This window comes from Taeniopygia guttata, chromosome 6 (assembly GCF_048771995.1).
Source record: "Taeniopygia guttata chromosome 6, bTaeGut7.mat, whole genome shotgun sequence".
Classification (NCBI taxonomy): Eukaryota; Metazoa; Chordata; class Aves; order Passeriformes; family Estrildidae; genus Taeniopygia; species Taeniopygia guttata.
In genome coordinates this window covers 31,027,251-31,052,980 of record NC_133031.1, presented here as the reverse complement: position 1 = coordinate 31,052,980, position 25,730 = coordinate 31,027,251, and the positions used below count along the sequence as shown (strand labels likewise).

Here is a 25,730-nt window from a genome sequence, read left to right as displayed (position 1 = left end):
AAGAACCATAGGCAACCTCATAATCCATACTTTCAGTGCTGCTCAATTCCTAAGGAGTGCTCTATATGAGGGAAATTATCTATATTATATGTATACTAGAGCAGAACAGATCTATTTTCCATCTGCTACATTTTCCGCCCTTCAAACTCTACTCCCTCTGTTGGTATAATCAAAAGATGGCCACTTGTCCTCAAAGAGAAAAATACAGTAAGCATCTAAATTTATAGAATTTATTCTATATTTTTCAGGAAAATACACAAAAAATCAACATAATTATTATAAATTTTTAGAAGCTAGTCAGGCCTTAACAGTTAGCTACCTCATTTTATTCTAAAATTCAACAAACTCTGAGAAAATCTCTTTTTTTATACAATCTTTTGGATTTGTCATTTGCCATTTATATTTGATGGCCTTAAGGGAAAAAAAAAGTTACAAAAAGGTATTAATGCAAGTAGATAATAAAGCTGCATTCTATAAATCTATAGCAGCTTACAGTAATCATTAAAGCATGCAAAACTCTTTCATCTATTCAAAAATATGCAGTGCACAGAATGCCTGCTAAGGTGCATGACAAGTCAGAGTTAAATATATATTAATAAATGAATTAGCTTCATAAATAATAGCCATAATGACATTTTAGGAGACAATAAGTCTGAGGATTGTCAGAAAATGGTTGATGTATGAGCTTCACGTCTCAGTGATTCTTCAAAATGAATAGGCTTTGCGAGATAGTTCAGACCCACGACCAGCCTATTTCCTTGAATAATTTACTTGTTGTCAATTTGTACAGCCACATTACACATGCAAATTGTGCTGCCTGTGCAAACACCACTTGGAGATGATAAAAACAAATTTACGAAGGCTATAGAGGAAGGATTTATTTCACTTTCTCGCCCAGGTCAAGCAATACATGTATCTGACGATTGTGTGTACCCAATTTTGTTGTAATTATATCAGCAAATTATTCTTTATAATCTTATTATTTTTAGCAGTCTCCTTGTGCTTGGGATAATTAGCTTTCTTCACTCAGTGTAAAAACAATTCAACTTGCCAGCTAGGCAGGGCACAGCTCCATTATCTGTTTTGGGTTTAAATTTATTCCCTATATTCTTGGACACTTTGTGTAAATTAAAAATTTCATAGTCCCTAATACTGTACACGCTGTTCATTCAGTGATGAATTAAGGTCCCTAAACCTCTACGTTTGCTATTAGATATCTCACCCACTTTATATGTTAATCTGTGCTAATGAATTCCACAACCCCTAGCCACAGCGAGATGACTAAAATTATTACCACTTACAGAGATATGCCTTTTTCATTTAAAGTTCAATTCAAATTGCTCCCATAAACAGTCTGCCACACAAAGATACCTCCTTTAAAGAAGAGTTACTTACCTGTAAGTAGAGTTCTCTGAAGGTAGCACTATCTGTGGATACACATTCCCAGCCACGTGACCCCTGGTTTGTGGCAGGGGGGAGTGGATCCATCCCTTGATAGTTAAGACTTTTTCCTCAAGGCACTTCATTACCTCTGCAGCTCCTGTACCTCAAGGGTTGTTTGTATCTCAGCCTGTCAACACAAACAGCCTGCACTTTTGGAAGGCCCTGGACCAGGCTGAAGAGCAGAGAGGCTCCTCAGAGTGGTGGCCATTGTGTTGAGGGAACATCTCCACAGCGCTCTGCACCGAGCAAGTCTCAGGTGTGTGTCTTCTTCCCTCTCAGGATTGCTGCCTAGGAGCTTTGAAAGCAAGAACAGCAAATCCAGTGAAACAAAACCACAGAAGGCCACAAAAAAGCTGGCACAGAATCATGAGTGTAGCACAAGGGTCACCCAAGTGTCAGCTTGTCCATGGTGCAGCTTCTTGTACTTCACATAAAGCCTGGCTGCACAACCAAAATTCAGCTGCTCTCAAAAGGAAAATCATTTCAATGTTACAGTTTTCTCAATAAAGGAGAACAGCAATACCCTCTGTTGAGCGATTGTGTTTCAAACCAGTAGAGGGCATTGGCATACACAGAGACTAAACAAGTTTGTTACAGGAGCTTGAAAGATCAGCTGTTATTTATAAAAATGAAACAATAGCACACTTCAAATACAGTACAAAGTAACAAAACTAGCCCTTCAAAGTTCAATCAACACAAAAATAAAACGATTGAGATTCTTATAAGACTTTCCAATTATATAGATCTTTATTGCAGTACAAATACTAAACTAATTAATTTTATCTAATATCCTTGAAAAATAGTTAAAATAGTGTTGTTTGTTTCACAAACTAAACCAAGGAGAGGTTGAGTACCATGCCCTAGCTCCATATCTGAGTGCCACATGAGCTGTAAGACTCCCTATTGTACTTCTAAACAACATCCATTAATACACAAAGCAAAATTCTTTGAGAGGTTAAGAAAACTGCTTTATGACTCTTTTTGTGTAAAAAAAAGTCAGGTGCTACTCCATTTGGTGATATGGCAGAAGGGTGTTTCTCTTCCATTCCAGAGAAATGCAATCCAAGATCCCAACCCAGCATAAAGATTTTGTATTCATTACAACAAAATTGAGATTGATATATTTGGTTCAATGAAATTTGTCCACTACTAGGCGAAAACCCTCACATTTTAGTGAATTACATGACTTCAGGTTCCACAGAACATATCCCACACTCAAAATTACAAATGCAGCAGCGGAGGGGTCAGGTCAGAAAACACAAGAGTCCCCACACCCCAAGGGAACCCCAAAGGGATGAACAAAGGCTGTGGCACAACAGAAGCGAACTTCACACCCTCACTGCCTGCCCCTGCTGGGATCCAGTCGAGCCAGGGCAGGGGTGGTATGGGTACATCTCCAACTGCTCACCGATGCTTTTGCCTTCTGCAAAAAACTTCACAATTTATGCTCACAATAGACAAGGGTGATGAGAACTCTTGCACCTGTGAGGCATAAAAGTTGAAAATACCTTGTTCACTCATCACAGGAATCCTGTGGCAAAAATAGGAACCGAGTGCAGATCTTCCAAGCTTCAGTCTGGAACTTTAAACAGGTCTTACTTCCTCCCTGAATACCCACTGTGTGTTAGTGCTTTAGAAATGTCTTTTTTAAAGAGTAGAGAAAGCAAATTGTTCATGGGCTGCTGATGCTTAAAACCGGACATGTATTTCTGATTCTATAGTCAGAATTTTCATCAAAATGCAAACCTCAGAGGTAAATGGTGCCATGAAAATAGTCTCATTAAAGCTGTGTGCTTGATGCTACATTAATCAGTTATGTACTTCTCTAAAATAAGAAAATTTAGAAACATATAGGCAGACTTGCTTAGATCTTATATAGCAGAGTATGTGGAAAAAAGCCATCTGTAAACCTTTTAAGTGACTTTAAATGTTCATTTGACTATAATTATTTCCATGGATTGATAAAAAGTATATTTTAAGTTAGCATCAAATTAAAAGTTTAGCAAAGAAAACTCAGAGGCTATTTTATTGTCTTTACATCTCTCTTTAAAATCATACTAATTTTCCTTTCCAACACTATTTTATTGTATTAAAATATAACCATGCTAGAAAAATTTCTCATTATGTTAGCAAAAATGAATACAAGGTAGATAGTATACTAACACAATGACTGTAATCTGCTAATACAATAAGACCTTCCTATTATGTTTAAAGAAGGATCCAGTTCTTGATCATTTTGACACAGTTTGAAAACACCATTTCAAAAGGATAGAATGTGACATATTTTACTGCTTAAGAAAAAGTTTCTTATTGTCCTCATTTACTGCTAAAAGACCGAATAATAATGCAAAATTTATGTTGGAGTAGTTCATTTCTCCTCTAGGAAATTGTGTATATTTTGTGGAAATAAGTATGTACAGGAGTATTAGTGATTAGCTAAACATGTTTTCAAGCCTATATCAATGGAACTAGATCAGAACTTCAGTGTGTTCTATATCTGGCCTGGAAATGTGAATTGTACTGTGAGAACCTGCCATGGTGACCTGGCACCCACACAGTCTTCAGCTTTTCTGAAGCTCTCACCTCTTCTGTGACTGGTACTCATTAGGAGAGTTTCAAAAAGAACCCCAAGTACATCTGACAAAGTACACTACCAGAGCTGGGACTCATGGCAGTGTCTGTAAATACCCCACAGCAGGTAAATGAAGAGATAAAGACGGATAAAGAGAAAATTGCCTACTACCTGACAAACCATAGAGATCCTGGAAGATTCAAATTAAACTTGAAGTTACATTTAATTGCAGTAGTCCTTCCTTCTAAAGTTCAAGTCGTTTTTAATAACAGCATCAGAAATATCTAAGCTGTAATTACTGTGTTGTGCCAGTTTGATGTTCCACAGGAATCTCAAAGGCATGACTCGTTTCATTCATGAGAGTCATTGCTTGGCAAGCCTCCAGGACAGGAATTCAAGTGAGAAAGGAAATTAGATCAGTTGACCAAAAGGAAATAAATCAGATTATTTGAATATTTGCTCAATGGGGAACAGAAAATTGCCATCAGAAAAATTTGACACCGAATCAAGTGTTCGCCACAATAGCAGCCCTCATAAATTTGATGTAGGGACATCAGGGTTGGTCAAAAGGTTGTGCTGCCTTCTGTTTTCTTCTACAGATAAAAAGACTTTACACATTATTTCAACATAAAAACCCAGCAGTAAGTTGCAAATTCTGATAAGTAGCCAGCAAACTCTTTTGTAGTTTCATCAAGTACTTACTTTGTGAATACAAATACTTCTGGACAGATGAAAGTCCAGCAGGAGCTCTTGCCACAATTTTTCCTATGGAAGAACTTCTGAGAAGTCAGAATTTTTTTTATAAGAGGACTGAAGATTACCCTGAAAATGTGGCTTTTAAAATGACAATTACATTTAATTTGTAATTATAAAATGCAGTTAATATGGATAGTCAAGTACTTCATTTGTGTGCACCACCAGTGCCATTCTTGCTACAAATTGGTTGTAGATACTAAAAAAGGAACACGATGTTTGGATACAAACTGTGTAATGAAATTAAATTTGCCTTTCTGAAAATGTATCCCTACCAAATATATAAATTTGCAGGTCATAAAGATGTCACACACCTTTTAATTTGTTGAGTGTGTTCAAATTGGGTCACATTAAGAAAATATCATGCAGCCTAATGGTCTAACAACTCACTAGAACAAATGGCAATGAATATCCAGTATCAATACTGTTATTAATTACCAGTTATCTGTGTACCAAATACAACCAATTATTCAATGTAAATAAAATAACTCTCTTAAAAATTGATTTCCCAGATGAGAGGAAAATCTAGTTAGCAAGCTGAGTGTGAAATTTACATGTAGTTCATGAAAAAGTGATTACTTACGGAATTAATTGATTTTAGAAATGAATCTGAGGATGTAAAATTATGGCATAAAAGGAAAACAATCTGAAGATCTGATTTATGTCCCTGAGAAAGGCATTAGTTTTCCTTCCATGCACAGCCAATCCCAGAAGCTGGGATCAACCAAGAAATCCCTACTCATAGTCATATTCCCAACTATCCACCTTCATAACCCTTGCCCTTTTCTCATTTCTTGTTGGTCCACAGCTGGGTCATGTTGTGGTTTGGGGTCAGCAATTCCTTTCTCAAAAGTCTCATTATCATATTGAGATACAGTTTTCAACCTGTCAAACTGTCAGTGAAAAGTACATCTTCTCACAAATTATTTTGAAGATGGGAAACCTCCTCTCTTTCAGACACGTTTCAGTGATGTCAGCCTTGTCCCTTCGTCTTCTCCTTGTGCCTCCCTTCCTGTTGCTCCTTCTATGCAAGATGTTCTTGGTGAATCATATTCAGGCTGCTCTTAAAGGGTTAGGTTGTCTGCCTCACCTATGAGAGCTGAAAGGACAAGGTGGAACAGAAACTTAGAGATAAACAATTCCTTTGCTCTGTGCAGACTTTGCACTTTTGTGGTTTTCTCTTTACCACATTAATCCAAGGCACTACTGAGAACTTTGGAAGACTTTTTCAATTCTTGAAGAGTATGACCCTCACCATTCTGTCCCAGTATAAACATTTTGGTGTGGCTTAACTACAAGGCTTACTTTTGGAAGAGATGCCACATTCCTTTATGGCAGCAAGGATTGCTATACAACTTGAGGCTTGTCCTTCTTCTGAAAGAAGCTCAAGTCTGATGAGGAGCAGCTGAGGGAATTGGGGGTGTTTAGTCTTGTGAAAAATGCATATTTTATGATTGGCTTTTCGTAAATATTACAACAAATATTATATGAGTAATGTTAGAAAGTTATGCTGTATTAATTCTCTTATGTAGTGTGTTAAATGTAGTTTTAGGTTACAACATAATGTTAAAATAGAAACTCTGCGATATAGGATTTGTTACAAGCTCGAGCAAAAAGATTAAATAATCAAGAAACTCTTCACACAAAGATGTCAGCGAAGGGGGCCCATAAAAATTTACAGCCTCCTTATCAGAAAAGACAAACATTCTTCCACCTTCTCTCCATCTTTGTAGAACCAACAAGATTAAGAAGTTAACAAAAACCAGAAAAGTTCTTAATTTGCAAAGAATTTATGCATCATGTATGACATATATAAATATACAACAAGCTATTGCTTTTAAGGTTATTCCTTTGTTCACGAAGTATGCTTTTCATAACTTAGTATCCAAAAGCATCCATAATTCTTTGCTTTTTATTATCTTATAATTATCCTAACTCTAAACTTTATTACTCTAATTATATTACTATTTTTATTACCATTTTATTATTATTAAACTTTTAACATTTTAAAAACCAAGTGTTTTTCAGAGTCTGGAGAAAAAGAGGCACAAGGGGGGACATTATTGCTCTCCAAGACTCCCTGTCAGGAGGTTGGAGCCAGACTGGCATTGGGCTCTGCTCCCAGGGAGTAAGAGATTTGATGAGAGGAAATGCCCTTCCGTTGCATCAACTGAGATTAAAGCTGGACATTAGGAGTAATTTTTTCACTAAAAAGGTGACTAAGCATTGGAATGGGCTGTCCAGGGAGGTGATGGAGCCACTGGACCTGGAGGTGACTCCAGGGAAGACTGCATGTAGCAGGCGGTGTCATGGTGTGGTGGACACAGTTGGGTCGTAAATTTGACTTGTTTCTCTCAGAGACCTTTTCCACCCTAAATGGTTCTGAGACTCTGACAACTCCGCTCCAGAACTCGCCATCCCTTCAGCCCCGCCGCGCTCCCCTCACGGCGCCGCCGCCATGGCCGCCCCGCCCCGCCCCGCCACGGCGGCCGGCGCGCCCGCTGATTGGCTGCGCCGCCCCGCCCCGGCCGCGCGCGGGGTGTTCCGGCCGTGCCAAGATGGCGGCCAGGTAAACACGGCCGGGGGCGGGCGGCGGCGTGAGGGGCTCCGTGAGGGGCTCCGCGGGGCCGGGCGGCGGCGTGAGGGGCTCCGAGGGGCTCCGCGGGGCTCCCGCAGTGCCGCCGGCACCGGCGGGACGCCGAGCGCCGCCTGCCTTCCCCGAGGCCGGCATTGAGCCGCGTTTCGCTTCGCTTCACTGTCTCCGGAGCTTCCCCCCCTCGCTTCCCCGCCCTGCCGCCTCCCCTGCCGCGACCCGTGGCTGTGCTGTCCCGGGAGGTTGCCCCTGTGGAGGCACGGGAGGTGTTTGCTGCAGTGTCGTCCCCCAGCTGAACGGAGCTGTAAGCAAACGCATAGTGGCACAACTTTAAAGGACGAGAAGTGAGGGGAAGAAAGAGCCAGCAGTCTCAGCATCTGTAATCAAGTTTTCTTCTTTCTCAAATAGTAAGTATTAGCACCTTTATAATGTGCTTGTGTAAAACATGTAATGGTATTTATGTAGGAAAAACAAAAATATTCCTGATGGCGTGTTTGCTGTTTCTGTTTCTCCCTTCTGCAGGTTGTTTTTGTGTTGGGATGGGTAACCCGGTGTCTTTGCAGTGACTTGAAATAGTTTGGACTTATGTAAACTGGAAGATGTGGAGTGGGCTGTTACCTCCAGGGCTGAATGAAAGTGATGTTGATCTAAGTTCTGATGATGGAGACGAATCACCTGATTCCTGTTCAAAGCAAGACACAAAAGAAGATACTGAAAGAGTTCAGGGGACTGGACAGGAAAGTAATGCCAGCAGTGAACCTCTTGTACCAGTGACAGATGAAGAAAGTGAATCTCAAACGTGCCCTCCTGGAGTTTCTGTGAATATCTGGAATGTATGTATCATTACAGATAAGCATAATGCAGTGCAATCAAATAGCCATTTGATGAGATTGAGAAATCTCAATATGATTTTTAGATTTAAGTAATTCAGGGTTGAATAGTCAATATACAAATCTGAAATTTGACAGAATATGATCTGAGTATACAAACCTTAGATTGTTCCAAGTGAGGTAAACAGGAATTTAGGAAGGAAGTAATTAGATGGTAGTTTGGTGGTGATTGAAAGCACAGCAAAGAGTTGTCATTCCTATACATTTGCATAAAAGTTGTGTTTTCAGTGGTTCATGGGCTCTGAGCTACTTGGTAGCTGCTTTCTGCATTGGTAAGGATGCACAGCTCAGTGTTTCAGCCTCTCTGGGCTTACTGCACACCTGTCAAGGGCAGGTGTGTCCTGCTGTTTGCTGTAGGGGTTAATTGCAAGCATTCAGACTCAAGAGTTCCTTATAACCTCCTGATTTTGCAGTTGTATTTAAAGACTGGGGAAAACAAAAATCCCTGAAAAAAACCCAATGTGTTTAAGGCTTTGGATTCAAAATAAGAATTGGCAAAAAATAATTGCCTTCTTTCATCCTTCAGTCCTTGCAGGGAGCCTGCTGTGCAAGGACCATACTGTCAATAATTTGTGGATTGCAAACTACCAGTAGGCAATAAAAATACATATAGCTCAGGAGTGCACAACAAGCAAAAGTGTGTTCTGTGTCACATCCCATGAGAGAACTGTCAGATCTGAAGAGTCGTGGGATGTAGGGAGAGCAGAAAGTCAGAGAGAGGTGATGAAAGATGAGCACCAGTTCCAGTTTAACACTATCAGAGCCCCATGGTCTCAATTTATAGACTGGGATGTAATAGATAACACAAGGCACTGTGGGTAATTATGCATTTCTCTCTGCAATTTCTTAAAAATGGGGGGAAAATTGAAAATACTGACTTGCTTTTTCATAATCTTGTAGAAATTTGTGGAGCTTCAGAAGAAACACCGTGAAATGAAAATGCAAGTGAAAGAGGAAAACAGGTGCCGAAAAAGAAAGCGCCACCGAAAAGGTAGTTTTTTAATCATAACCAGAATTTATTTTTTTCCAATTTAATTAGTATCAATACATGCTGTTTTGTGTGGTTGGTGTTTTTGGTTTTTAAGTTGTTTTTTTTTTTTTTTAATGGAGAATTGTATTCTAGTATTATATTCATTTTTTTTTAGAAGAAGAAATGTATTCTAGGATTTTATTTTTCTACTTGTATGCATCACTTGCAAGGTTGTAGTGAGGTTGCTGCATAGAATGCAAGTAATATATTTGTCCTCTTCTTAAAAAGGTGGTAAAACTTCCTCAGTTAATACTGATTTTTAATTGTTAAGTGTGTTTCAGTAGTTGTACAAAAATTGCTTTTGCACATTCTGGTTAAAACTTCACAGATATTTCAGGAGTTTCTTACAGCTGAGTGGTTTAAATCTACATGATCATTGTGTAAAAATCCCTGTGTCTTGATCTTTCAAAGAAAGTAAAGGAAATGTGACCAATTAAAGCTCTATTAATTTCATTGGATGCTGTGGGGTATCACTGTGTAATATTGGATTTTTTTTTCTGTTTTTTTTCCCTTAGCAAAACAGAGAAAGACTGATGAAGTGGCTAAAAGGTATAACCAGGTGAATGGGATTATCTGTTAGTAGCAGGCAAAACTTACAATAAGCCTGACCACATTCACAGCCAAAGCCTAGCTTTGAGCATTGTGTCAAATATCTTCTAAATTTGTTCAGTGTCTGTTGGGCAGGCTGAATTTGTACTGGTGAGTGCTTGATGGAGTGTTATTGCTTGATTTTAAAAATCAGCACAAATGTATTATTTAATGTAACTTTTAATAGACTTAATGGTCTTTCTACTTCCTTCATACAAGCTCCTGTTCAGCCTGCTCCTTCTCTTTTTCCTTCTTGGCAGTGTTGGATTTATGGTTAGACTCAATCTTAAAGAACTTTTTCAACTTAAATGTTTCTATGATTTTATGAGCTTGCTTTCAAGATTGTGAAATTACGTGTACACAAAGGGGGAGGGTTAATTAATTTCACTTCATTTAAAAACTGAATGGATGAAAAAGCCATGTCTGCCAAATGGAAGAGTTTTTTTAGCTTTGAAAAGGATGTTACAAATTGTGGAAAGGGAAGTGGTTATGGTAATCACTTGTTTGTTTGTTTGTTTTTAGTAGTCAGCAGTTGGAAAATGAAGAGAAATGGAAAGAACTTACACAATATTTTGGAATCAACGATAGATTTGAATCACCTGTGAACAGCAGAGCTCCACAAAAGGTGACTGTTATTACAAAGGGCAGTGTCAGCTTGTGTTTGGCAGTAAAAGAACTTTTCCTTAATTGAGATCGGAATGAAACTGAGGCTATTTGAGAGTAAAAGATACAATCACTCTGAGGAAGGATAATTTTCTAAACTTTTAAAATAAATGTCCTGGAATGTTTGCTGTGCTTTCTTTTAAGACAGTATTCAGGGTTGTGTCCTGTCTGGTTTCGTTTTTTCGTGTAGTGAGAGACAGAACACTTCATATGCATTGTGTGACTTTTCCTTTCGTTTTACTTCATCGTGTTTTAACTTTAAAATGTGTCACATGAATATTTCAGTTGACAGCAGTGGCTGCAAGAATTAAAGGTGCAAACCTGGCATACATTTTGACTGGATTCATAACACAATTTGTTCATAAATACTACTGTGTAACTAGTCATAGCTGAACTAATTGTCAGACACGATGGATAAGTTAAGACTCTCACTACATTGTGAGTTTCTGGTAGTGCTGTTGGTTCTATAATATTTCTTATAAAGCTCCCTGTAAGTTCCAGTACATGAAATGTTCAGTTAGCTTCCTTTATGATAATCTTTGTATTTTTAATTTTCTTAACATAAGTTTCTTCATGCATATCATGAAGATTTGTTTGCTTCTTACTTTTGGTGGCTATTTAGTTGTCATTAAAGTGGTCGGGATGGATCTGGAATGAGGCCCAAACTGTTAAAATGCAGATGGTTTCATTGTAATTTCAGGGATATTATCACTAGTGGAAGATACATCTCACTGTTTTCATCTTAACAGAATTTGCCATCACTGCAATTTCCAATTGTGCATTTTTTTTTCAACTACCACCTGAAATAATTCAAATGCAGTGTTTGCAGATCACTGTTTCTCAAGAATTCCATTAGCATTTTCATTTTTATCTCTTAAAAAAGTGTATGTTATGGAACTGTCAAATGTGTTTTCTTTAGTTCACTAATATTTAAAATCAGTGAGGCTGTAAATTATCTTTTTTATGAGTGAGGTTTTTTGTGAAATTCTGAAGTCAGAATTTCTATATATATTTCTATACTCCACCAAATATTTACAACCATAATTTCCAGGAAATGGCTTTTTATTGTTACGTTATTTTTAAGTGTTGCCATTAAACACATTGTTAACATCTAAAAATAAGAAAACAACCCTTAAATCCTGAAAATTTTCATTGTTTTCCACTGGGCTGCTAGAATTTTAAATTTATTATCACAGTGGAATGGCTTTGTGCCAGAATTCTGGTTTTTGGGTAAAGATAAGATCTTAGAACTGTAACGATACAGTGGTAATTGCCATTCTTCATGTTACCTGACACATATATTTTACATTTTGTTTAGAAAGCTCCAGGGATGGAAGAGATAAGCCAGATCTTCAGATGAAATTTTATTGTGACAGGCATAAACTAGCCCGTGTAATTTTTTTAACCTATAGTATTATCCTGCACATAAGGTGGAACTAATGCAATGATTTGTGCTCAGGCGGCCTCAGTGAATTCTTAATTATACTGTCCATTACAATACACAGACAGAGTGATTTGTGGTACACACAAATTACAGGTTTATGCAGTGTCTTAAAGAATTTCATGAAAGAAATATCTTTAGAAAGGAGGTACTCCTTTTAAATATGTTCTTTTTCTTCTGAAGGCATTTACCTTTTTTTTCCCTCTAGTCTGGCCTTGAACTGAGCATAGAGAAGTGTGTGGCTGAAGGTGACATTGCCAAGGCTGAGGAGCTGAGTGACAGATTAGCCATTCGTGAGGTAAGCGGGCTGTTAACAAGAGCTCTGAGGGGTCATTTAGTTTGCACATCTGGACTAAAAGTGTCCTGAGTAAAACAGCATTGAAGGTTATTTGCAGCATCTTTCCCGTTTTCTGAGTAGGTTCCTGTCAGTGATTTCAGGACTTTGCTGCTGATCTAGCAATGCTTGGACAGCTGTAGCTCTGTTTAAGAATTGAAAATACATCCATGAACTGTCCCAAGTAACCTTGCTTTAGATCCTTGCTACTCACTCCTCAACTCAGAAGAGTATCTGGTCATCTGTGTTGAGCTTTTGATTTTTTTCCATGTTGCAAGCCAAGAGAACAGGAGAAGGCAACTTTCTCTCAGTTCCCTGTGCCTCATAATTTTTTTTGGCATTACCTTGTCTATAATCTTGGGAAGCCTCAAGACAGGTAGACATTTAGCAAGCCTAGAGCAAATGAAAACACATTTCTGTGTGTTTTCATGAGCAAATGAAAATACAGTTCTGTGTATTCATGTGGTCAGGAGAAGATTCTTCAGGCTGGAAGAATTCTGAAGAAGAGTGAGAGTAGATGGCTGTCTCTCTGTGCTACTGCTGTAGCCTTAGAATTGTGTTGGATATTTTTTTCTCCTTGTCATAATTGTTCAGTGTGTAAATACATACCTAAAACCAAGTCCAAGGTAACACAGTTTTTTCAAGATGTTGTCTTGATAGTTGGTGTACCCGAGTAATTTCATGAAAGCTGTACTCTCTTTGCTACAAAAGTGGGAGAAAAACATCTGTATGTACGGATCTTAGTGAATACTTAAAACTGGTGAGGAATCCATCAGATAGCTCTGGTACCTTCATTTAAGCAATTGTTCAATTTGTGCACATAGGGTAGGTGGAGGCAGCTGAAATAAAAATAGCTGAAGTCCACAAAGGCTGTTTTCCCCACTGCTAGTTCTGCATGGGGGAGAAAATGCAGAGGAAAACATTAGGATAAGATAGTTTAACAGTTTTGAATCCAGGTAAGAAAAAAAAAAAAGTACTATTTCAATGAGTGGAAATGCGATCTTTTTAAAGTCATCTAAGAAGTATGATTTAAACTATAAATCTTCTCGATTTATACTAAAAAATAATTATATAATTTTTGCTTTCATTCTTTTATCTTGCATATTCTTCCATCGTCACAGAGGTAATGGGAATTTTCTGTCCACTGTATATGCTTGCAAAATTCAAAGGGATTAGGAAAGCAAAGACAAATTTAGCTGCTTCTCATTCTCATACAAGTATTTTAAATGTTTCTTAAATACAGTGTTTTAAACTAAGCTTTAATGTAAAATTGCAGATTTATATCTGTTTAATGCAATGTATTACAATATTGTGATGGCTTTAAAAACAGACAGCTTTTGAAGTGGGAAATACAGTTCTTAAGGTTCTCTGAGGTTAGGTAAAAGTAACTGTTCCTCAGTGAGTGTTCTTACAAAATCATTAAACTCCTCCCTTTAGTCACTCAGGGCAGTTTTTAATGACTAGACTATGACTAGACTCTTATCTGCCTTGTCACCAGTGATCACAAAACTTCAGTCTGCAATGATAACAGCTATTGACAGTGGTAGGGATGTGTCCTGATGTTCCCTTTAAGTCTGACCAGCTTCTGACTGTTTTATTACCTTTCATGTGTAGAACATGAAAAACACTTGCTGTTCTCCTTCACAAATGTCATTATCCCATCTCCTCTAAAGTGGTTGGAGTATTATAATCAATAAAACATACTGAGATTCTAGTGCAAATTGTTTGACTATAAAAACAAATTAATGTAAGAAGTTTTAAGGTTTTGTAATATTTATGATAAACTGTTATCTGATTTTGGTAGCCATGGGATTATACAACATCTAGCATATCCCAGGTGCTACAGCAGTGTATTATTATTTGTGGAACATTAGCTTCAAATTGTTGACTTTCAAATATTAGCATGTTGTAATTCTGAAAACAAAATGCTTGAAACATTATTAGTATTCACAGCCTTGACTTGGTTTTGGTTAAGTGGGTTTATCTGAACAAATAATATGTTGAAAGAAGGGAAACTCAAATGACTGGCTTGATCTCTCATGAGGAGTTCTGTCGAGGCAGAATCCATGTGAATTCACTGGGGTTCTCTGCTCTTGTAGAGATGTGCTCTATTGCTCATTGCAAGGTTCATTTTTCTTTGTGATTTTCAGTAGCTGTTTTTTTTAATGGATCTTTTAAAATACTTGTTTTCGTAAGGAAATTCTTCTAACAGTGACTGTTTCAGTGAAGAGCTATAAAAGGAGAATTTGATTATGGAAGAGGCTGATTGAGCAGTCATTGTTTTGTATACAAGTAGACTTAATAAAATACTGCTTTCATGTTGTATTCATTCAATTGCTACTTTTTTTCTCTTAGCAGTTTACAGAAGTGTTGATTTTATTATACAATGCCTCTAAGAAATGAGTTAGTTTTTAAATAATATGGCTATTTGTAAACCTCTAACTTCTAAATGCAACACAGCTCTGTGAGCAAGTCAGGCATGGAACTGCAATGTGGCTGTATTGAAGTGCACCACTTCTGAAGTCTGGAGTAATAAATGGATGAATTACTGTTCTTTTATCTCAACTTCATCTCTTTATGTATAGTTTTCATTTTTCTTGAGCAGTGTTACAGGGCTGGGGACAGGGAGTGTGTGAGAAACAGCTGTCTGGTGTTTGGGGTGCAGCCCCCCTTGCAGCCATGTGAGAAATGTTCAGTGGGTAGGTGTTCTTTTTGAAATCAGGTGTATGGGGTTTTAATCGGCACCATTTTCTTTTGCAAGAAGCAGTGACTGGAACCTGCTGATAAAGCTTTTGCTTTGAGGCACAGATCCCAGAGTTCTTACAGCCATTTCCTGCCTTAATAAGTGAAACTAATTTTTGATGTATAACATTTATAAGCCTGTGAAACTGATAGGGCAGCTTCAGTATTTAGAAAAATGAAGCCAAAAATAAACAGATGATGAGTATAGACGGTAGAAACATGTCCTAAAAAGCAAAGGAATGTCAAAATGATGCTGTCAATATCCTGTCATTGTGATACAGTGAGGAAAGGTTTTTTAAAATCAGATTCATTTAAAATCACTGATGACTTAGGCAATATGCATAATCTAGCAGCTGTCAGTGCATCATGGAATTTTGCATTCTAAAAACCTAAATGATACTGCTTTAAGGTTTTGGGTCTTCAGGTTCTTCAAGGAAACTTGTTGCAGGTTCTTTAAGGAAAATGCTACTGTACTGCATTAAATGAGGCTTTGGGCAATATATTATTTGTTGTTTCCTTTGCTTTGACAAATACACACAAATGCTGATTTTAAAACAAAGCTGCTCAGTCCAGGAGCATTCAAGATTTTGGAGTGAGAATTAGAACTTGAATGTCTCCTGCATAAGCCTGTATTTACTGGTGGCTGCATGGGTGGATTCATATGTAGCTTTTGAGACTGGCTGGTGTGTTCACCCTTTTTTTTTGGCAGTTGCATTTCTGTTATGAAAATGAACTGTAGGTATTACACTGCTGAATATTTTGACTAATCTCTGGGCAAACCTCGCTGCCAAGTGTTACCCCTTGTCTCCTGCTGTCAGTCAGCAGGGTAGCAGATCTCTCCCTGTGGCATCTTTGGCCATCCCCACATTATCTTGTGGGGTGTTCTGCTTCCCTGAGAGGTCTGGTGATCAATTGAAGTTCTTGATTTCATTAATTTATACACAAGTGAACTTTTTTGCTGAAAAAAATATGGGCATCTCTGCATTATGGTGTAGAGAATAATTTAGGCCTTCAGTAACTGTTCCTGCAGCTTCTGGCTGGAGCATCTCAGTGCTGTGATGCAATTACAGTGTCCAAGATCAACACTGCTTTGATAAATGTGTTGAGCAGCAAAATAATGCAGGTGGGTCATATTCCTTAATTCACCGTAGAGCTTTCAGCACAGTTAGACTACTGAATTATTTCTTTAATACCTGCAGTACAGTACTATTAGTATTTTAAAAATGAGCACTTCATTGCAGTGTGTATGGTACAATATGCACAGTTAGTATTTATTACTGTAATCCAGTAGCTGTCTTTGTTATCACATTCCAGGGCTTCCAGCATGGGCAGAGTCCTTCATGTTTTATAGCTGTGCTTTTCAGATGTAGACTGGCATACCTAAAGCTGTTGTTTGAACATTGCATTTAAGGATGACTTATTTAACTTGAGAGATGCCAGTAGAAATGTTAATGTAGGAGTTACCCAAAAAATCTGAGCCTTTTAGAATGAAAGTTATTAAGAAAATAAAGTTCACGTGAACATTTATCTGGAAATGACATGATTTTTTGGTGATGCCTTAGGGTAGGATACCTGGGATCTAATAGTAGCAGATACTTGGGATATGGAGCTAGGAGCAGACATTTGGAATTATGTCAACTTCTTAATGCTTTGTAAATTTTTTTCTGGAATTCTATCTTGAGATGTAATTAAATTGTTCCTACTGTGTTAGTGGGAATCCACCTACATATATTTTGAAGAATAAATGTTGATAAATTAGAGCACTGTGACTGTGCATAGCTGGATGTGTTTATCCCTTTGAATAAGGATGGTATGTGCAGATGTCTGGTAATTTCACTCTGCTATAAATCAGTTTCAATTTGGAGTGGTACTTGTAAAAATTATTTTCATAGGTAAACCAAAAAAATCTTAAAATATTCTCCACCTCCACTCCTTAAACTCCCCCTAGAGAAAGAGGTTTTTTCTTAGTACTTCTGTGCTCAAATCATGGTATGGTGTCTCAAAATGCAGAATACAGATTTCTTATGGCTCTAATACTGTGAGAAATAATCTGACTAAAGCCCAAACTTTGCACTTACTGGTGTTTTTTGTGTGAACTGCCTGGTAGGCAGGTGCCACATTGTCTAAGAACACATTAGCCTGAGGACTGTAACTTGAACACAATTGACCATATTAGACTTACCTGTCAAAAGTAAGTTTTAAAATATTTTGTAATTTAGTGTGCTAAATTGCTGTAGCACTTGTCAGTCTCTAAATACCTCAGACTTTTTGACAGCATTTCCTAAGCACCTGGCTTAGTGTCTTCTGGCATTTTGGGGAAAGATTTAAAAAGCTGCAATTTATAGGGACACTGGTATTTAATCAAGTTTAAATGAAATATCTACATTGTAATTGGTGAAATTAATTGGCTAGTCACTGGAATATCATCCTCATGTTACAGCAAGATCAGTCCTGCTGTCGTCTTTAAAATTTGATGCATCAGTTTTGACCATTTTCTCATGATCAAATTAGTATCTCCTGTCTGCAAGTAACCTCTATTCATATAAATTAGAAAGGGAAGTACACAAGGCAGTTTGTTGGTTATAACTGCTGAAAACCATTCTGGAAGCTGGTTTCCATGTGAGACTCTGGGTAGGAAGTGGTTGATTGTGATGACATTACTGTCAGAGGTGGACAGGAGTTAGTACTTGATGCTATTCTGTTGGTAAAATGAAATTTCTAAGTTCGGTGCAATGTTCACAATTTCTCGCAGTGTTTTTAGGTACACAAATTAATTTGGGACTCTTGTTGTCGTAGAACTGTCCCTACCCACCCCCCCACCAAAAAAAAAAAAAAAGAAAAAAAAAGGGTTTTTTATCTGTGAAGGATTTCCTTTCTTACCTTATTGAAGGTGCTTCCAAATACTCCTCTTCATTGAGGTGGTTTTCTTTTAACCTTTGGAATATGGCAGGGTTATCACCTAGAATTACATTCTTATGCTCCCTTAATTATGTATATCTTTTCCTTAACAAACCTTAAAAAAAGATTTCAGATGTTACAAGTCTAATTAAAGAGACAGACAAAGCACAGTTTATACTGTAGATTTTTTCTGCAGTTCAATTAATCAGCATGTTTTCTCTTTTAATTAAAACCATTTTAGTAAATTAAAGCCCACAGCAAAACACATATATAATTTGTTTGTAATTAGCTCTTAATTGGTGGTAGTTGAAGCTTAGCACCCTTGGTTTCTTTCTTCATGATTGCCATTTTATTAGCAGCCAGTCATTAATTAATCTTTTTTTCTAATTAGCTTATAAAACTGTTGATGGCACATTATTGTAAATGTGATTTTAAGTTCAAAGCTTGTTAATAAGCTTTCTTACTTAGAAGAACAGAGATAAAGAAATTGCTGAAAACAGTACTACAGTTCTTTTTTTAAAACTGCCTTTGTTATAAGGGGGCTCTGTAAAGCATCTAACAGCTTATGGTTAATTTTTTAATGCTGTGTTTTCTCGTGAATGGAGCAAGTTACTTGCATTTAAATGTTGAAGTCTAGCAAAGAGCTTAATATTAGAACAGTTTTCTGTCCTTGTTCCATTACTGTGTCATCCAAATATAATGTGATGTTGTAATACACAGCATAAAAATACAACAAAGGTATTACAAAGTATTTTAAAGGGGAAGTTGAGCACATCATTGAAAGGGGACAATTTCACTGCAAAATCCACTTGGTATTCTTGTTTGCTTTATATATTTTATATACGTCAGCAATGGATAACATTCCATAACATAAAAGGAGAAAATCATTGCTAGAGGCAAGCCTGAAATAACTAGATTCATATTTGATGAGAAACTGTAACACTATATTAAAAGGCTGTTTGGCTTCTCTGCTATGATCATAGGATATTTCAGGACCTGTTTGAATATAGATGTTTTGTTGGAGCTTTTGTAGGTTTAATATTTTGTATTTCATACCTCAGTATTTCTGGAGCAGTTCTTGATTCCGTTGTCTTGTATCGTTCAGCATTTATGTTTTACAGTCCTATCTTAAAGACAAGTCTTTGCTTTGTGATATTTAATGTTAAATGTCCTGATTTGCAGGGAAGTTTTCTGGAAGTTACAGTAGATTCAGTTGCAACTTAATAAAAATGTTTACTCTTCTGCCTGAACTTTACATTCTATTTCAACTTCAGCCATTTCTTTGCTTGTTTTAAAAGTGTTTTATGATGCTGTGCAAGAAACACTAGAAAGGGATAGCTGACAAGGAAAAAATTAAAAATTGGATAAAAAGTAAATGAATAATGTCATATTACTAAAAAGATGAGAGGCTAATTTGTGCCGACTTTTTGCTAATTTTGTTCAAGCCTCAAAATGAGGAGCTGTCACCCGTTCTGTGTAGCACTGATGACAGTGCCAATGATCCATGAAATAAGCTGCCGCTGGCTTTGTTCTGATAAGAATGAACAAATCTGCACAATGTACGGCTCCCAGAATCTCATTTTCATACTTGCATGCAGGCTAAAAGAAATAAGCTGTTTGCAGGCTTGATTAATCAGACATTTGAGGGTTTTTTGTCTCTTTGATCTCTTTCGTCTCCTAGGTAACTTGCTTGACATTAATGTTGAGCTTGAGTAAAGACAATCAGGAATTGTAGACCAAACTGATATAAAAATTAAAGACCTTAACACTTTAAGTACTCCAGTAATGGTTCCGCTTTACTTCAGAAAACATCTGTTTTCATTTAATTAAAGAACAAAAGAGAATGGCATAAATATTTTTCATAGAGACCTGTTATTCCATAAAAAGTTAAAGTATGATAATTGGTATTTTTAAATAAATGCCTTGAAAGTGTTCAAAAAGAAGCAAAGCTTCAGTTATTTGTTACAAGGTAACAATTTCAGATGAGTAGGAAATTTTCATTTATGCTACATTAAACATCTAGAGCAAGATATTTGACATGATTATTGGTCAACTTCAAAATGGAAAGGGCTTTGCCCTGTCGAAACTAAGTTGTTTTTCAAGTTTGTCTCAAAATACAAATATATATAGTGTTACAAGGATGAACCATTATATCAGCTTTACTACCCAGTATGATTTACACACTTTAAACCTGTAAAATTGAAAGGAATTTAAAAAAAAATGTCGCAGTGCGTTTGCTTGAGGTTATGCAGACGCTTTTACAAATCTTCCAAGTGGCTGTAAAGATGAATGCCTCAAGGGTCTAGCCAGGGCCCTGCTTTTCCAACCAGCTAAAGCCCTTATCTTAAATCCAAGCAAAGTACCATTAATCTTTTTGAAAGACCTTTTATGGCTTTTAATATATCCCAAATTAGAACATTTTACACCCTTGGTTCCTGAAATATGGTGATAAAAAGCCTTTAGAGCTTAATTTTCCTTACTGCGTGCTCTGACCAATTTGCAGTTCTTTGTGATAATGTTTAGACACCTTAATTAAAATGCAGCAAAATATTGGATGTTCTATATGGAAAATGCTGATACTTTGACTACACAAGAAATTGTTGTATATATTTTTATTCATGCTTTCTTACTTCTTTTAAGATTGTATTTTATTGAGTTATCTGATGACCTGAAATGTTAGTATGTTTTTTTTTATTTTTTAATGTAAAATCCATTGACCAAGCTTTTATGTATTTCTTCTGGGAGCGAGCAGGGACTGAAGATGCATGTCTGGGTTTGGGTGGGAGCAGAAGACATTTAATCTGACTAAAATGTTTGTGTGTGTTTATATGCAACATTTGTTTTCATATCTTGAAAATTTGACTCTATGTAGCCTAGAAATTGTAACAATGCTGCAAAATGCTTCTGCTTTTGCTTCCACATACAATGCAGAGGATCTTATTATCCCATTTTTTTCTGTACTTTTCAAAGATGGAAGAACTCATTCTGTCTTCCAGAAAAATGCAGATGAAAAGATTTTTCTGCAGCACTTGTTTAGAGCTCGCCTGTGTATATTTGTGTGTGCAATGCTCAATAAGCCACTAGAACATATTTTAAGGAGAGTCTGTTATTCATCACACAATAAAAGTTAATTTTCAAGTGTGTTAGGAGGTAAAATACCTCTAATAAAGGCATGGTTCTGCTGACTGACTTCAAGCCATCGGTTTGCTATATTGTTTAAACTAATAATTACTACTATTTCAATTTAAAAGTAAACATTTTTTGAATATTTTAGGTGAGTTTTCTTAAGCATTTTTATATTGCAATTATATTAAGGTTAATAGCTGCCCTTAAATATTAAATGACAATGCAAATAAAAGAATGTTATGTTTTAGTCTTTGACCTGAAATTTAGCAGTTCAGATGTTGGCATTGAATTACTGTTAATAAAATATGTCAATGCTCAGGGGAAAATTACATAGATAATATAAAAGTTTTGAAATAACTGGTCACAGTATTTTGTGCATGAAGATGATTCCAAAGGTACATATTTAGGACCTTATAACACATGTAAATAGTGGATGAGAAACTTGTTCACATTTTCCTTCTTAAATATTATGTTGATGAAAATATCTGTTTTCCTTTTAAACTGTTAGGCTCAGCTCCTAACTGCTTGTGCTGCCAGCATTCAGAACCTCAAACAAAGCACAAGCTGAGTTGTGCTTGATGCTTTTCCTTAAAGGCTGCTTTCTTCATTCTTGAAGTCTGAGAGGACCATAAGGTAGAATGTCTTGTAGTCATGCTGGTTTGGGTTTTTTGGGTTTTTTTTTGCTTTGTTAACAAAATGATCACCTACCTGTTCTGTGTTTGATGGGATAGTTGTGGAAAATGTGTCAGTGCATCTACACCTGCAGATGTGTTCTTGAGTTCTTTCTCATCTTACCTGGATAAAGCATTTATCAGAATAAATATTTGTCTGCGTAGATGGTGTACATTATTCAAATATATTAGCATTAATAGTCGAACTTCAGGCAAGGTGTTAAAGAGTATTCTTCCCCTTGTGTCTCCTGTTCTTTGATGCTCCCATGCCATTTTGGGGGGCACTTAGAATATCCACTCAGAAACTGTTTGCTAATTTCAAGAGGTTTTGGTGTGGATTGTAAGAAAACCTGTTTGCCCACATCAGTTTGTAGCAATTTGAGGTGAATGAATTGCATGTTTGTCTTGGAGAACAGCAGAACTTTGGGGAACAAATTCTTTCACAACTCATCATGTCAAGTCAAGGCAGTAACCACGAAATGCAGCTACAAGTTACAAATGCTGATAAGGGAAATAAACTGCTCATAGTTCACTGTATCTTCTTCCATCTTTTTTACTTTACTCTTCCCTGCCTTTCACTCTTGCACTTGACATTCGCTAAAGTGAATTTAATTCTCACAGTTTGCATCAGTTTAGGGAAGTGGTACTCACTTACATGGAAAGCTGGCATATCGCACCCTTGCTATCTAAAATCTTAAAATGTGGAGATAGACACTAAGGACACTGCACCTTTTATTGTTGGACAGACTGATTAAAACATGTCTACTGAAAAATGTGTAATGGTAGAGGCTCTTCCTGTAGAAAAATGTACTTTTGGGTGGATTTTGGACCTGATTCTATTGTGTTACCATAGCTGAAGTCAGGCTGGTACTAAAAATGGAGACTGTGTATTTGGATATGTCTGTCTATATAAAACAAACAAAAGGATCCAGTGAGCTGATACTCTTTGCTTTTGGTTTTAAAAATGAAGGATTTGGTGAAAAGGATTGCTTGCCCCAGGGTCCTACACTTTTTTATTTCCCTCAAGAGACGTTTGTCCAGTCTAATAGTGCATCATCAGCCTAATATTTGAAAGATATTTTAGTATCTATTGACTTTTGCGAAACAATATCAGACCAAGTAATTTGTGAGGCTTAAATTTCATATGAGCCATTTGCATCTAATCAGTTTTCCTTTGTTCCTTTTCATGTCTTAGCTTGGTGTGAAAATTGCCAAAGCTGCCGCTTGCCGCAACTTTGTAAAAGCCAAGCAAGAAGCAGAGGCTGCCCAAGAAGCTCAAAAGAAAAAGAAGCTTGCTTGGGGGTAAGTCATTTGAGTATGGAATTAAACATTTGTGGTTTCATTGGCACTAAGTGGGTACAATACAATCTCAGTTAAATGTTTTTTTAGTTGAAATAAGCTTGTGCTAATCTTATTTGTTTAGTTTAACCTTGCTGGGTTTTGGTGGGCTTTTTTAGGAGTGCATCAGACTTAAGGACAGAGGCTTTATCAAAAAGAAAGTGGTGCTTGTATGGCTATATTTGTCTTCATGTCTTTATAACTATTAAAAATAAGTTATTTTTGTAGTTGTTGAGAATAATGTGGTTAAATACCTGAAACAAATAGCCACATCATTCCTAATGTGAGTTTTGTGCTCTGTTTCAGATTTGAAGCCAAGAAAAGATGGGAAACAAAAAGCAACATGGGATACATGTAGTCCATCCTATTTTCCTCAGGAGTCAAATACCTGTTGTTACTTGAAGAATTTTTGTGGACAATTTATTAAATCTAAACATAAAACCCCCCAAAACACAACACATCAAATGCCTGGTATTTATCCTAACACTCTTAAACTGCACTACCTTGTTTTGTCACTCTATTATAAATAATACAGAAAAAATCCTATCTATACATCAGTAGTGTGTTAAATTTTCCTCCTCTATATGAAACCTAAAGATAATGCATTTCAGGTTGAATTTGGAGTCTGGTAGAGAATTCTCTGAAGTTGAAATAAAATCTTTGGTCCAAATGTGTTTTGTGCTGTACTGTAATTATAATGTGTGGGCATAAGGAGAGAGGTGTGTTGCTTCTGATGCTACATAGACTGAATGCAGTGTTTTCTGCTTGGAAATTGGGGGAAGACACTAAATAAAGAGCAAACCCAACCTATCTTTTTGAAACCAAGGACATTATAGCCTTAGTAAATATAAACACACACCAAAAAAAAAAGCCTAAAAGTCGTGGAAGGATCTAGTGCTATTGGTCATATCCTGGTGCCATGTTCTTCATAATATTTCAGATTGCCAGTTTTCTTTCCTTCCTAATAACACAGGTTTTAAACGTCCTAGATAAAAATATATAAATACATATCTTGGAAAAATATCTGAACTGTTATGTTGTACAGTTAACTGCACCCAAGATACAAATGTAGATTTTACTCCAAGTCAAATGTTTTACAGATCAATTAGGATTTGAATGTTTATGTTATAAGATTATAACAAGAATTGATTATAATATTTCTTCAAAATTATTCTCAGTGAAAAGTAAGTACACATTCAAAACTAATAACTTTCCTCCCTGAAGCTCTTGCATATATGTTTAGTTACCACAATGCCTGAATTGAATTGGTAATGTAAATGTCAGTTATTGTTAACCAAGATTAATATGTTTCAGGCCAAAGGTATAGTATTAGTGTAATGGTGATTTACTGTGTAAGTACTTGGGGCTAAAACAACTTGCCAACAAATAGCAATTTGAAGTTTTACGGCAGCAATTCGAAGAGTTCAGGTTTGCAGTCCAAGATGGAATAGTGCATTTTTGTTCATTAGCCCTTAGGATATTTGATTCTTTTTTTTTAAATCGTATTTCTTTCACACAGATGAGAGTTTGCAATATGGTAATCTGCAGTTAGCTGTAATTAGTTATGATGACAGAGTTGAATACAATTGCCAGGATTGTAAATTAGGGGCTGAATTGGTTTCTGCAGTATAACATCATAAATCTCACACTATGGTTTACAAACTACTTTGCTTTGCAAACTTTTGTGTGGAAGGAAGCAAGTGCTGTCTCTAGTGAAGTGATTGTAAAGGCGAATTGCATGTTTGCACGTGTATACACACAGATTACACCATGACCCTCCATCAGGATCTTTCAGTTCCAAATGTTCCTGTCCAGAAGTTACAGGCAATCTGTCCATAATTGCTGGGGTTTATTTTAAGTATCTGGAAGATGGGTCAGATACAGTTGACCTTTGTTATGTAATGAAAAGTAGAATGATAATTAATGCCAAACACACCAGCAGCATTCCATTAAACTTTTGAAAGATTCATTTATTCAATAAGCTATTTTCTTTTTTGTAGTAATTGCTCTTAAGAGTAACAGTATATGTCAAATCAAGATCTTGATCTAATTGCAAGGATCAGTGTTCTTTGTTTTGAAAATGTGCTTTAACAAAAACCCAAACCTTCAAAAAACAGCTATTGCCCAGCTACCTGTAATATTTTACATTAAATCAATTAGTTTTATGTTAGGCCATTCAAAGTGGAACTGTTAGGAAGTATGCAGAATATTTGCATCAGGTCACTTGTGTGATGAATTTAGAAATGACTACATTTCAAACCTTTTTATCCACCTAAAATGTTTGCTTAAAATATTAGTTGATATCCAGAATTGTACCACGTTCCAAAATCTCTTAACAAGGAAAATACAAAGGCTTCATACAGCTTTATAGAGTTAATATAAATACATAAGAAATAAATGAATGGAGAACTGTACCTTTAATAATCTTCCTAAATTGCTGGTCTGTTTTTAAATGTCTTGTATTGTGCTGGCACCTTTTTTTTTTTTTTTGAGTTGTTTTGATCTGTGATGTAAATTTTGGCCAAGCAAGTAGAAGTGCATTCTGAGACTTAATGTTTCCTGTTTAACGGTGTTAAACCAATCCAAATACTTGTTTTAGTTAACTGAAAGTTTTTTAATCAGCTTAAATATACAACTTGTTACACTGA

The 25,730-nt window shown here is 36.5% G+C and overlaps 1 protein-coding gene across 3 annotated transcripts; it reads left to right on the top strand.

The window, feature by feature from the left end:
* The first annotated feature begins 7,294 nt into the window (after positions 1-7,294).
* On the top strand, positions 7,295-23,752 carry FAM204A (family with sequence similarity 204 member A). 3 transcript variants are annotated; one of them, XM_072931300.1, is made up of 8 exons: positions 7,295-7,337; positions 7,884-8,194; positions 9,152-9,242; positions 9,797-9,830; positions 10,392-10,494; positions 12,182-12,271; positions 22,940-23,046; positions 23,389-23,752. In XM_072931300.1, exons 2-8 carry the CDS (start codon positions 7,961-7,963, stop codon positions 23,438-23,440), a joined length of 711 nt encoding a protein of 236 aa, XP_072787401.1. In that variant the 5' UTR covers positions 7,295-7,337; positions 7,884-7,960; the 3' UTR covers positions 23,441-23,752. The 3 variants fall into 3 exon arrangements, with proteins under 3 accessions (XP_072787401.1, XP_012430112.5, XP_002188549.6); XM_012574658.5 differs by lacking the exon at positions 7,295-7,337 and adding an exon at positions 7,630-7,768 and having other exon boundaries at positions 10,395-10,494; XM_002188513.7 differs by lacking the exon at positions 7,295-7,337 and adding an exon at positions 7,630-7,768.
* Positions 23,753-25,730: the final 1,978 nt, after the last annotated feature.

What these genes read in the sequence shown, in the direction of transcription:
- FAM204A (XM_072931300.1), top strand. Translation starts at nt 7,961, where the DNA reads ATGTGGAGTGGGCTGTTACCTCCAGGGCTGAATGAAAGTGATGTTGAT. An exon ending in AAGAAAGCGCCACCGAAAAG is followed by an intron (nt 9,243 to 9,796) that starts GTAGTTTTTTAA and finishes TTTTTCCCTTAG; the next exon opens with CAAAACAGAGAAAGACTGAT. An exon ending in ACTGATGAAGTGGCTAAAAG is followed by an intron (nt 9,831 to 10,391) that starts GTATAACCAGGT and finishes GTTTGTTTTTAG; the next exon opens with TAGTCAGCAGTTGGAAAATG.